Source organism: Diplotaxodon limnothrissa, linkage group LG20, assembly GCF_057381915.1.
Source record: "Diplotaxodon limnothrissa isolate DT_005_m linkage group LG20, D_limnothrissa_male_GT1.1, whole genome shotgun sequence".
NCBI lineage: Eukaryota > Metazoa > Chordata > Actinopteri > Cichliformes > Cichlidae > Diplotaxodon > Diplotaxodon limnothrissa.
The window spans coordinates 15715563-15729578 of NC_140615.1; the positions used below are offsets into that span (position 1 = coordinate 15715563).

The 14016-nt window shown below is 40.9% G+C and overlaps 1 protein-coding gene across 1 annotated transcript in view; it reads right to left on the minus strand.

Annotated features, from left to right (window-relative positions):
- Positions 1-3184: 3184 nt before the first annotated feature.
- plxnb1a (plexin b1a) overlaps positions 3185-14016 on the minus strand; it is a 78744-nt gene continuing 67912 nt past the window's right edge. The window contains exons 31-39 of the mRNA XM_085343974.1: positions 12868-12971; positions 12662-12746; positions 12129-12301; positions 8282-8442; positions 7087-7234; positions 6134-6198; positions 5538-5613; positions 5237-5311; positions 3185-3289 (exon numbers count right to left, since the gene is read on the minus strand). Of these exons, the coding sequence (XP_085200100.1) occupies positions 3185-3289; positions 5237-5311; positions 5538-5613; positions 6134-6198; positions 7087-7234; positions 8282-8442; positions 12129-12301; positions 12662-12746; positions 12868-12971 (992 nt within the window). The remainder of the gene's footprint in view (positions 3290-5236; positions 5312-5537; positions 5614-6133; positions 6199-7086; positions 7235-8281; positions 8443-12128; positions 12302-12661; positions 12747-12867; positions 12972-14016) is intronic.

Sequence of the window (14016 nt, forward strand, 5' to 3'; positions counted from 1 at the left end):
TGTGGGACTAAAAGTGGAGCTTAACACTACTAAAACCTGCTGTTTCACCAACAGCCAGTCAGTCCCTGCAGCCTGCTCCATATTAAAATGCCTAACTGGAGTTTACACGTCATAATTGCCAATTAATGTCTTTGTAACAAGTGCATTTCTCTCTATATTTTTCTGTAGCTCATTTCTCTGTATGTTGAGGCTTAGAGGTGTTTGGGGTAGGCCGTTTCATGTAAAAATGCACCAACAGGCGTCTGCAGCATGTATTGCTGACGTTACTTTCACCAAATCAATCTGATAAACTGAACCTGTTGATTGTATTTGTGTTGTTAGTGCCTTTTTTGAGCATTTTATTGGAATTGTCTGATAAATGACAATCCAAGAAGTCAGTGAAATTCTAGTATTTTATTTGTCATGTTAACTAACACTAAACAGCAGATAAAAACTCGTTAACTTCAGCTGTTCTTCAGTAAATATGGCAACTTTTGGTTCCAGAAAAATCAGCATACCTAATGAAGAGTATGTGTTTTAGTGTGATAACCATCTTTTGTCATAGTAAAAAATAAAGAAAAAGAAAAGTGTACCTAGTTAGTTGCCCGAGTTACATTTTCCCATTTTTTACCAGTGGCTATATATATATATATATTGTGCTGGCTCACTAGCGTCTGGATAGACGGAGGTGTTCAGTTACAGTGTTTTAATGAGGAGAGAATCACATATATTAAAAAATTTTGAAATGTTTTAGGATCCTTACCTCAAATTATATAAAGGCACTTTGAAGTGAAAATGAACTAGACATGAATTAAACTGAACTGTACAAGTGAACCATATTTGCTCCTGAAAACACATCAAGATCCTCCTTCTTTCAAAAGAAGTCAAAATTAACTCATGTTCCAAAAAATATTTACACACAAATTTAATAATGCAAAAAATGAAACTTCTGTTAACATCTGGACCTGTTTATTGCATCACATTAAACTGTTGTTAGGTTCATCCTATCAGTTGGTTAGAGAACGCTAAAGTCATGATTACTTAGGAAAAGTATGTACAGAACAAACATCAGAACTGAGCTTTGCTTACACAAGCAACACCAATGCGCATGGTAAAAAAAAAAATCCTGTTTGTTTGCTTTTTTAAATTTACAAGATAACTGCCTTGAAACATTTAAAATGGGTCCAAAATGTTCAAAAATAATCAGCATCTGAGAACAACTGGATTTGAGTTTGAAGTTTGAAACTCCTCAAATCCAACTCGATGTACAAAAAAAAAAAACCCAAAACAAAAAACATCTGAAATTGATGGGAATAAATGTTTCATAGATCTGTAAGGAAAAATCCAACAACATATGCAATAAAATAAATAAACAATAAATTAAACTGGGAAAATAAAAGGATTCTCGCATGAGGCGTGGCAGAGCAACAGGCACCTTTGTTAGGCAATTACAATGTGTGATTATAAGTCTCAGAGATGAGCTTTTCCCCCCTTTTTGTAAAGGAAAAAAAAATTACACATACACTGACACTGCTTCATCAGCGTAACAAGATTCAGCGAAAACATATTTTTCCTGAAACAATGAATTTAAGCAGTGGTCATGTGACCACAGAGAAGAGAAAACAGGTCTTTCTGAAAATATATATAAAGTAGAGCCCGACCAATTTATCAACGGGCTGATGTCATTAGCCAATATTAGCTATTCACAGATCTGTTGGTGTCAGGATTTATAATGGCCAATATATGGAAATTAAAAAGTAAGTAAAACAGAGACGGGAGAAACACCTTTCTACTATTTTATGTGGTGACAGTGTATCGATTGGTGACACGAGGGCACTCTGTAAGGGTTGGCAACGTGTTTGGAACGGCAGACGCAACAATCAGCTGATCTATGCAGGATGGGCCAGAGTGAGAAAGAATACATAAATAATTTTATTTAATTGTGTACTTTAGACAGTGACCCTAGAAAACTTGTGTTAGATTCAACCTGACTTTAAAGGGAAAATGATTTCATCATAGTTTAGTGTACAAATCAAGTATTCATTGAGTTTATTCCACATTTTATTTGTTTTGCTTCTCTAGAACAACCTATGAGACACCTTTAAAATCAAAAGTAAATGTCCCCAGTATTTGACATTTCTAAAAGTGTTCCTCGGTTCTTTTGTGCATTTTATTTTTAATATTTTTGCTAGTTAAGTTCGGGTTTGATCTCGTATGAATTTTGTCTGCATGTAGTTTAACTTGTGTAGAAGATTTGACTTTCGGACGGATTGTTCTTAAGTCAGCTACAAATGTCTTTGTCAAACTGCTTTGCGTCTGCAAATAAAAGCAAAGATTGCAAAATGCAACAAAATTTGTGAAACTTTACTTAAAAAAGAAAATTCCCCAAGCTGTAGGTTATCTTTAAAAAAAAAAGCAGATTGAGAGCTTTTATAAAACATTAGTCTTGGCTTTAAACTAAATTAGGCAGCAGCTACAAATTATAGTAAAAGAACTGGTAATGACGAGTTTAAAAAATGAAATATACCCAGGGAAACCATCCAATAACAGCTAACTGAACATGACAACAGAGTAAGACTTGGAAGCAGATTCAATACGTGATAACTTAGACCACTGACAGTGTCATTATCAATTTGTAAGACTTTGAGAAAACATGGTAGAAAACTCCAAAGCTGTTGGTGTTTAAGGTCAAATCCTCCTTTTCCCTTTTGTCACTTTATTTTGTCCTCCAGCACACTTAGATTTTCTTTTTTTCTCCAACAAATCTACATTTAAACTCGGGGCAGGAATGTTCTGTGCAGTAACTCTGAAAAATGTCCATCAAGAAAGAGAACCCCCCCCAAAATGATCTCTTTTGTTTTGTTATTAATTTCCCTTTAGGTGACTTAAACATCAGAAATCCAAGGTTCAGAAGAAATTCTTTTGTTTTGATGTGCATTTTCTCAGTTTTTTTCCCCCTCCTCAGCGATGTGGCGCTCTTTTTGCTCCCAAAATGAGACAAAAGAGGAGTGTAATTGTGCACACCGATTCAGCACAGGAAACACACCTCACTAACAATTAGTCTGTCAAAATGACAGCAGAATCACAGTATGGGACCAAATAGTCCCTTTTCTCAGGGAAAAAAACGTTTTCTTTTTTTTTTGTTTTTTCCAAGGAGATGTCAAAGAAAGTTTCTTTCCACAAATGTCTATCCCAGCCGTGGAAATCATAGGTCTGTAACCTTGTTTTCAACGGCAGCTGCTATCTGTTGGAGCCTGTATCCAAGCTGCATCTTCTGAGCCGTGCAGTCCTCTTCCAGAGCTGTGATAATCTGATAGAAGGCAAAAAGAGTTCAATTAAAATTCTTACTTAACATATTAAAGTTAGAGCAATGAGCTATCTTCCTTGAAATGATTTCACTCCTATAGAAGCTTCTCACGCTTTGGTTGCTAGTAGATTGCTGCAGTCAAGTGTAGTTGAAGACCCCAACTTAAGGATATTCCTGGGTGCACATTTGCAGACAAGATGGCATCTTCCATGCAAACTACAGGCAACTTTGGAAATCTACTAGAATCAAAACAGTTCCAAGAAAGTTTGAATCAACTGGTTGGGAATACACGTTTTCCTTTCAGTGGTTGCCAGATCATTGTGGACTTGTCCCTAAAGCTGTGCGATTTTTGGCCCATTTTGAGCCGATTTTTCAGTCGTGCGACCGTTTTGGTGATCGACCTGATTTTGGCCTTCATCGTGCATCGTGTAGTATATGTGGGGTAACGAGAAGCGATTAACACCTCACGACCAGCTCCTGATCATCAATCGCTTGGTCGGGAGGATTTCAAACCTCCCGTCACCGCAGCTGCTCACACTGCGCACGCGCAAACACATAAACGTCGGTGAAAAAGACGGAGTAGCACGGCAGTGCAGTGTGTGATCTGGACACAAGCGATGGAGGCACTTGTAGAACTTTGGAAAGCTCATCCGAGCCTTTTCGATGTGGCATCACAAAATCATCACGACCACAACAACCGTGAAAATAGTTGGATTTACATTGCTGCTCAATCACAGCTGCCTGATCAATGTTTTTCATTAGCAATTTAGCAAAGTTGATGGTGGTGTGCGTGTCTGTGTGAGTGAAAGACAGAGAGGGAGAGCGAGCGACAGATTTTCTGTTATAACCTTCATTTTTATGGACGCACAGTTTGAGCACTCGGGTTGCATCAGAGCATCGGGCCGTATAGTGTGAGACCCTGCATCGTGACCTACGAACTTCTAACCCCTGCAAGTCAATCGTACAGTTTGAGCAGAAGCTGAATAACGCGACTGAAAAAAATCGTACAGTGTCTGCCCAGCTTAAGCCTCTATGACTGGAGCCTTGAGCGTACAGTGTGACACATCTAAAATGGCAGACAAGTTAACAGCACATTGCTGCAAAATCTCAGTGAAAGTCTGAGGAAACAGCCATCTGCGCTGACCTTAGTAAACACTTTTCCTGGTGAGTTTATGGGCTCAGTTACTAATTTTGAGCAATGCCATATGAAACCTTAAGTCTGCGTTGTGCACTGTGATCATCCTATGTGTCAGGAAAGGAGGACTACATATATATATCAATCTATCCATTCACTTCCGCTTATCCTTCTCAGGGTCGCAGGGGGCGCTGGAGCCTATCCCAGCTGTCATAGGGCGAGAGGCGGGGTACACCCTGGACAGGTTGCCAGTCTGTCGCAGGGCTAACACACAGGGACAGACAATCATTTGCGCTCACATTCACTCCCACATTCACACCTATGGGTAATTTGGATTAATTAATTAACCTATCCCCACAAACTCCACTTTGTGGGGACTATATATATATAAAAAACAAAAACCAGATGACATGACAGATCCTAGTGGTGAACCTGAAATATTGATTTCTGTCTGGAAATAGATTGCAATACAGAGCGTAAACCCTGCCCACTTCATATTGGCGAATGGGATGTGAGATTCAAATTATAACAAGAACTACAAAAAGCAAATACTGTTTCTGTTGAGTATTTAATGCTGTTTTGTATGAGACAACTGTGGACTTCAGAGATCGGACATCCAAATATTTCAGGGAATTCAATCAGTTTGTCAATCAATAACTTGAGCTACACTCCTGACAGTTCATACATATGCACATAGCCAGCTCTTTAAATAATGATTACATGAAATCCCTGTCAGCTCACAACTAGTAAATCTCTCCCCTGACAGCATACTATGCAATGCAAGCATCATGTTTGCGTAATTTTGTGATACTCACCTGATCGTAGTATTTGTTGATGTACTTGTAAAGTTCATGTAAAGCCACGAGGCAGTTGACCTCAGCAGCGTAATTCTGTTCAGGGAGAGTAAAAAATAGAGAGGCGAAGAAACGTCAGCGGTGGAAAGCTGTTAAAAACTGCATCGGTTGCTATTCATATTTTATTTCAAACTCCACATCCAGCTTGTCATTCTCCCAGCTAAATGGAATCTTCCAGGTCCTAAAAGTATTTATGTGTTCAGCCATTGTGTAAAAAAAAGGTTACTTTGACTAAATGGGAAAACAAGAGTAGGTAACGTACACGGGAGAGTTCTGCTAGGGCCGAGTTCATCTCCTGGTCACTGGCAGAGATGGTCTGACGGATGTCTGCGTAGTACCTGGAGGTACAGGGAATCACAGATTTTTACATTAAATCCACAGAAATTTGAACCCAAATGCAAGAGAGATGTTTACCCCTAAGAGCTCGCCACTCTCTCCACTGATTACTGTCAGTTCATTTTTGACTTGTTTAATTTTAAATAAGAAAATATGACAAATTATGAGTCTCTGGTGTATCAGTGGGGAAAACATGTAGAGAAAGATGAAGTGATCATTTTTAAATGCAGATCAGGCTAATAAGGCTTCGAAAACAAGCACATGTGTTACCTAAAATCTTGTCTAGCAACACTTATTTCAGCAGGGCGACATGCCGAGCTTAATGTGCAGAAGGTAGTAGTAAGTGTAGCAGTCTGCTCTCAGACCATCCATGCATGGAGCCTCGCGGGCTTAGTCTACCCTCTGTCTGGCACTGACAGATCGTCCTGTGCCTCACTCTCTCCTTCCACCCCTCCCTCCTCTCTCTTCCAGAGTGTTTTTTATGCCTGGGGTCAGTGGGACGACCGGCTGCCATATTCTTACCTCTCCACCATCTGCTTGTAGCGGGGGATGTCTCTGGCATACAGCAACTTGTTGATAGGAGAGTCCTGAGTAAGGAAGACAGATGTCACATAAGAGTAACGAGGCATGTAAAACAAGGAGTAATAATGTGCACAAATAATTTTGTTGATGTCAACATGCACTGAGTACAAAACAAGGCTGCAGGGCTCATTAGACTCACATTCCTATTACGCACGAGATGATGTGTAATATCTGATCCTTGCTACATATTATGTGTTAAGTCTTAAGTAGACAAAACCCAGCCCAGACTATTAGATTTGGTTATGTACTGAGGAAAACTATACGATGCTCTTTTATGTTTAATTAGAGTCGGCTGTGAATTAATCAGGTGTGAAACCCTCTGACCTTCACAGTTTGAAAGTGTGGGATTGTATATTGCAGGATTAAGACACAGGATCTTTGGATCTTAGAAAAAAGTATTTTTTACATCTCTAAAGATTTTGAAATGTCCACATTGAGACAGTCTAAGAAAATGCTCCACAGAAAAAGGCGCCCAACAAACAGCACACTAATAACAAGGTGTGTTATCGTCTCTGAGGTAAAAAGAGACCCTGGTTAACTTCTAAGTAATGAAAGGCCTCTCTCACATCTACTATGGGTAGACACTGAAGTGCTATGAAGACAAAAAGTGTGCACAGCAATGCTGCAAGGAGGGTCACAGCAGATGCAATTGCTTCATTCTCTGGAATCTAATTTTGGGACCATCTTAAAATGAAACGTACATAATTAACACAGGGCTCACAAACACAGAAGGACATAAGTTAAAATCTAATTCAAATTCTTTTTTCTTTTTAAAAAAAAGGGACAGTGCATATTAATCTACAAATCAATGTTAATGTGTCAGAATTAGCCAAAAGGCTATTTTTCTTCCCTCTGTAAGTGTCTCATATTTGTCCTTTACAAATGAAGCTCACCCGTCCCAGTTTATGGTCAGCTATGGTGCAAGAATCCATAAAGGTCTGAGCTATGACAGACAGCACAGCATCCACGTGGTCTGATGTCTGCACATCAAAGATGAACTGCGGGTTCTTCAGGATATTGATCCAGAACCGCAGTGGCAAGCTGTTTGGTAAAGCAAGAAAACATTTACACATTTAAGCAGTGATTGTAATGTAAAAGTACAGTTATACATCAGATTTTAAAAAATGCTTCTAATCCCCTCTTATGCAGAAAAAAAGTGCAGGTTCTTTACTGGTGCTTCCATCCCTTTTGTTTGATTCTAACACACTCTGGTGTCCTGGGCCTTTTGGTTTCGTGTATCTGGAATGTGGTGAAAACGCAAAGCTCACGTGATGTCTAAACGAACTGCTCTGAGGAGGTTTGGTTACGACATGAATCAATGAAGAGCGCCATAACATTTATATGACTGACTAGATAAGCTTTAAAGAAAGAGCACATATAAATAATCACCTCATCCTTGAGTAATCGCATTAACAAGCTTGCACAAAAATACACTTAAAGCCTTTTCAGAGAGTTTAAAATATGAGAAACATGGTAAACACACAGGAATGGTTGTTATCACCAATAAGACAAACATACAAGACACTTCTTTTTGTGTCCTTTGTATATTTATTTGTCATTATTCACAATATGTAAGGTCCACGGTCTGTGAAATCATCACCACTTTTCTGGTGAGCTCTTTACAAGTACATAGAAAACAAATAAGATGCAGCCAAGTGCAGGTGGACCCACTGTCAGTAGCCTAAGTGACAATGGGTTTCCCCGGAAGACCCACATAGCAGTGATGTATACAAAGGTGACAAAATCTAATCTAAGATGTCATATGTTCCTCGTGTATCAACCAAATGCTTCAAAGTAACAAGCAGTTTAATAAGTCTCTGGCAAGGTTCATGAGCCCTGGCAAACCCTGGCAAATCTCTGCTGTTTCCACAAGATCTGCAAGTAAAGTCCTAGTACAGTAACACCATAAAACCAGCTGTTGTCCATATGTTCTGTGTGGGGTGCTTCTTCAATCTCTCGATGGATGAAATTCCCCTCGAAGCATATCTATGCTGTGTTTCATATGTCTCACGGCCCATGACCCATTCCTGGCTTCCAACTCTGCCTCTCAACATCCAAACCCAATATAAGCGTCTTTCACCCAGTTACCTGTTGGTTTTCCAGATGTGGATGGTCTCCGGGTCCATGATGTTGTGCTGCTGAGCCTGCTCATCCAACAGGTCGAAAAAGTATTTGACAGCTAGAGGTACAGGACGGCTGGTGCTGAGGATGGCGGTGAATAAATCATCCACAAACTTCTGCAGAGTGCCCTGAGACAGAGCAGAGAAAGTGACAGAGATAAATAAACCATGAAACAAAGAGGGGATGCTCTCTTTGAAGGGGCACTCCACAGATTATGCACATGAAGCTAAGTTAAGGTACATGTGTCATCTAACACAGCGGTCCCCAACCCCCGGGCCTCGGACCGGTACCGGTCCGTGAGTCGTTTGGTACCGGGCCGCGAGAGTTGAGGCTCAGGTGTGAAATGTATGGTTTTCAGGGTTTTTATCGGTTTTCAGCGTTATTTTGTTAGCGTTTTTAGCGTTAACTCGGTTTTCCTGGGTCCTTTCACATGTGTTATGAATAAATCTTCTTTTTTTCGGTACCGGTACTAGTTTTATACTGTTGTATTTATCCGCGACACCTTAAAGGTCGGTCCGTGAAAATATTGTCGGGCATATACCGGTCCATGGCGCATAAAAGGTTGGGGACCGCTGATCTAACAGTTACAGTGGGGCAAAAAAGTATTTAGTCAGCCACCGATTGTGCAAGTTCCCCCACCTAAAATGATGACAGAGGTCAGTAATTTGCACCAGAGGTACACTTCAACTGTGAGAGACAGAATGTGAAAAAAAAATCCATGAATTCACATGGTAGGATTTGTAAAGAATTTATTCGTAAATCAGGGTGGAAAATAAGTATTTGGTCACCTCAAACAAGGAAAATCTCTGGCTCTCACAGACCTGTAACGTCTTCTGTAAGAAGCTTTTCTGTCCCCCACTCGTTACCTGTATGAATGGCACCTGTTTGAACTCATCATCTGTATAAAAGACACCTGTCCACAGCCTCAAACAGTCAGACTCCAAACTCCGCCATGGCCAAGACCAAAGAGCTTTCAAAGGACACCAGGAAAAGTATTGTAGACCTGCACCAGACTGGGAAGAGTGAATCTACAATAGGCAAGCAGCTTGGTGTGAAGAAATCAACTGTGGGAGCAATCATCAGAAAATGGAAGACATACAAGACCACTGATAATCTCCCTCGATCTGGGGCTCCACGCAAGATCTCATCCCGTGGGGTCAAAATGATCATGAGAACGGTGAGCAAAGATCCCAGAACCACACGGGGGGACCTGGTGAATGACCTGCAGAGAGCTGGGACCAAAGTAACAAAGGTCACCATCAGTAACACACTACAACGGCAGGGAATCAAATCCCGCAGTGCCAGACGTGTTCCGCTGCTGAAGCCAGTGCATGTCCAGGCCCGTCTGAAGTTTGCCAGAGAGCACATGGATGATACAGCAGAGGATTGGGAGAATGTCATGTGGTCAGATGAAACCAAAGTAGAACTTTTTGGTATAAACTCAACTCGTCGTGTTTGGAGGAAGAAGAATACTGAGTTGCATCCCAAGAACACCATACCTACTGTGAAGCATGGGGGTGGAAACATCATGCTATGGGGCTGTTTTTCTGCCAAGGGGACAGGACGACTGATCCGTGTTAACGACAGAATGAATGGGGCCATGTATCGTGAGATTTTGAGCCAAAACCTCCTTCCATCAGTGAGAACTTTGAAGATGAAACGAGGCTGGGTCTTCCAACATGACAATGATCCAAAACACACCGCCCGGGCAACAAAGGAGTGGCTCCGTAAGAAGCATTTGAAAGTCCTGGAGTGGCCTAGCCAGTCTCCAGACCTCAACCCCATAGAAAATCTGTGGCGGGAGTTGAAAGTCCGTGTTGCTCGGCGACAGCCCCAAAACATCACTGCTCTCGAGAAGATCTGCATGGAGGAATGGGCCAAAATACCAGCTACTGTGTGTGCAAACCTGGTAAAGACCTATAGTAAACGTTTGACCTCTGTTATTGCCAACAAAGGTTATGTTACAAAGTATTGAGTTGTATTTTTGTTATTGACCAAATACTTATTTTCCACCCTGATTTACGAATAAATTCTTTACAAATCCTACCATGTGGATTCATGGATTTTTTTTTCCACATTCTGTCTCTCACAGTTGAAGTGTACCTCTGGTGCAAATTACTGACCTCTGTCATCATTTTAGGTGGGGGAACTTGCACAATCGGTGGCTGACTAAATACTTTTTTGCCCCACTGTATGTAGCATTTCCTGAGGCTCTGAACAAGCCCGCGTCTATTTTTTCCCATCCCAATGTCACAGGAGGTTTTCTCAATTTGGATTTAACTCTTTACCCCTTGAAAGCCCAGAGGACTGACCCTTAAGGCACCTGTCTGAACTGAGCGGTTTCTGTCATATTTAATGAATAAGATTCTATATTAATGGTCCATGGGATAATGAACCATGGTGTTTGGTGCAAAAATAAGAAATATGCAAGGCGTTCAATTGATGGAAGTTTCTATTTAATGAAATATGGGGGTTTTTTCACAAAAAAAAAAAAAAAAAAGCTACATGCTGTAAACCAGTGAGTTTGATGATGTCACAGGGGCTCTGACCATATTCAGGTTATATTTAATAGTGAAACAGTGAATTGTAGGAAATACAGGATCCCAAGTTTCTTGAGCCTTAAATCTAAAACTGAAAGTGCATCATTTTGACCTCTAATGTACAGAATTTGACAAATAGATTTTTATTTTTGTTTGTTTGGGGACTTTTTAAAGTCTCCCATCATGGATGGGCCAATTTAAATTCTTGAAACAATTCTGCAAGTAAGCAGCACAGGCATACATTGCAACTTATGAAATATACAGTTCGTTTATTTTGTCTGGTCATCTTATCCTCACTTAATCATCTATTTTCTTAAACCTTTAATTAGCTCAGGGTCACCAGGAGATCACATGGAGTGAGAGGCGTCAGTCATAAACCCGCGGTGACAGTATCACAGTGATAAGGAAAAAAGAAATCCTTTCTTCTTCCTCTTGTTTTTTGATGCATCAGTGTAGCAGCTCCTCACATGCACATTCAAGGTGTGCAGAGGTCCAAAGCTGGATGCTATTTGTGTAAAAGGGGTGGTTATATGCCAGAGCCGCTGACATGAAACTATGGAAACATGTTCAATTAAATATTAATGTAATAGTAACGGCAAAAACAAGCCAAATATTTATTTGACATTTGTGCATCTTAAATCCACTGTGTTCCCAGTTTATTCATTGTTCATCATTACTACATAACGTCTTGGGTCAACATACATTATAAAGATAAATATTTCATGAGCTCTAAATAATTTAGACTCACGCTGGTTCCTAACTGACAAAGGTTTCTTTGTGAAAACGTGAGCTCAAAATAGCACCACGTCATAGTCACAAAGGCCACCGTGTTCACATACTCAGTGTTGGCTGGCTCATAAGGAAAATATGGAACATGAGCAAATATGTTTTTCAATTATGTAATCTCTAAATGAAAAAACTTGGATTTGTTGGATTGGACCGAGTGTAGCAGGGTTTTGTGGCATCTCTGTTGTGAACATGTATGTCATGTCTCTGCACATCACACCTTCTTGCTGCTGACTCATTTCATATTTGTATATCAACTGTGGAGAATCCACAACAAAACCACTACATTTGGTGTTCCCAGCTGTTTACTCTGCTGCCTGGAGGCAACACAAACCTGAATAACACTCAGTAACACGTTTTGTTTATGAAAAATAAAAAAGAGGTATAAGTACCATCTGATGTCTGTTCAATTTAAATATACAAAACCTATTAAGATATTAGTGAGTGACCACCACCTTGTTTGTCCCCATTCAGACCATGTGTTTTACCTTCATGGAGAGCAGGCGTGTGAGGTAGATCTCGGGGATCGCTTTGGCTCGCTCCCCACCCTTCTCTCTCACACTACCTCTCCTGTGCTTGGGCAGCTCAGACTCCTCGCTGGCTTTTACCAGATGCCACAGTCTCACGCCTCCTTCTTCCCCATCATCCAGCATAGGGGTCTCTGGTAGGAGGGGACAAACAGTTGGATGGGTAGGTGAGAAACAGGTCACTACATTTGAGCTGTTTGTCTTTGTTTCAAGTGTTTGTACGCAGTGAACAACTGATGTTTTTGTTCATTATTACAGCTTTTATTCCCCCCACAAACTCATCTTCACACCTAAGTCACGGCCACTGTAAAATAGGATATGCATAAACAGTCAAACAGCGCCCTCCTCTGGTTATTTAGACTGAGTTCATCTGCTCAGATAAAACGTCTGAATGAAGGTCGCCAACCATTGCCATTAGATGCAGTTGTCTACATACAGACAGCAACGTATAACCATAATACCAACACAGGGGTAACAGATAATAATGAACTTACTCTCTCCTGGCATGTAATCGTGGCTGTCGTGAAGGTGATGTTTGTTGTTTCTGGGAACAAGGGCCACCGTCGCTCCGTCGGGGACCTGATTACACAGTCACATGACAACATTCACAATGTGATTAAAACTGCTTCCAAAACTTTAATGAGTTGAGGTGTGTGTGTGTGTGTGTGTGTATCAGTGTTTGTGTGATGTCAGCACTCACCTTGTAGTGCTGCAGTGTATTAAGGCGCTTCCATGAACCTTGCACTACTGATGTCAGGTCTTCATCTGATAGGATTAGGTGACCTGCAACACCTGCACGCCACTCTGAAGGGAGAAATGTTCAGGTAACCTTGAGCTTGTGCTAATAGCTGCAGAATTAAGACAGTAAACTTTGAGGATTGATAAAAACGAAAACCCTCAGGGACCACAGATGTTATTTCCTGGGTTGAATCTGGTAGACCAGCTGGCAGCTTTGCTTGTTTAAAGGTGCACTGTGTAAAATGTCACAACTACACACCAGTGGACTGCAGAATGCAGTCAGCTGAATTTGGCTTTCTTACCCCTCACCAATTCAAATGCATGATCCTACCTACAGTGACTGTAATCTGTCACTGACTGCAGGCAGTGACAGATTACAGATGAACAGCAGACAAACATCTCTGGCCGCCAGTCTCCTGTTTCCCTCAACTGTCAATGTGTCCATGTCTATTTACTCTGGCGCAGGCTGTAAAATTTAAACAGATACGAGTTGATGAGCGAGTGACATTCACCTCTCACTGATGACAGAGATACTGAGAAGTTGCTGAGGGTACCCTGAACGTGTCTGTCAAATGGATCTAACACTGCTGACTTGAGTGTGTGAGAATGACTCAAACTGTTTATCAGATGGAAAGTGTGATTTTCGGGCCACTCGAGCTTAACATTAGCTGGTATAATATTATCCTATAACCAGCTATTGATGCTATTTAGTCGGGTGTCGCAGCTGTTCGGAGACGGGAGGGTCAAATGTCTAATCTGCTGACAATATCAGGAATAAATTAGCATGTTGTTGCACATTTCTGTGTGTTAGAGCCCTGACGTCTGCTCAGGTGATGACATTTTATTAAGATGCCTGTGGCGTTGTCTCTTTCCTTCGGCTTTTCACTCATTTCTCTGATGATAAAACAGGTACGATCCTTCATAGCTTGAGTCCAAAGGTACAAACATTAATGAAAGTGTTTTGACTTCTATGGCACATTAATACCTGCAAGTTCTCTTTTCCTCCACCTTTGATGTACTACGTATGTGGCTGGTCACACGCATGAAATGTGCTCGTTGCAGTGGCGATTTCCATCTCGGCCATTGTATTCAAGATGGAAGAGCAATACGG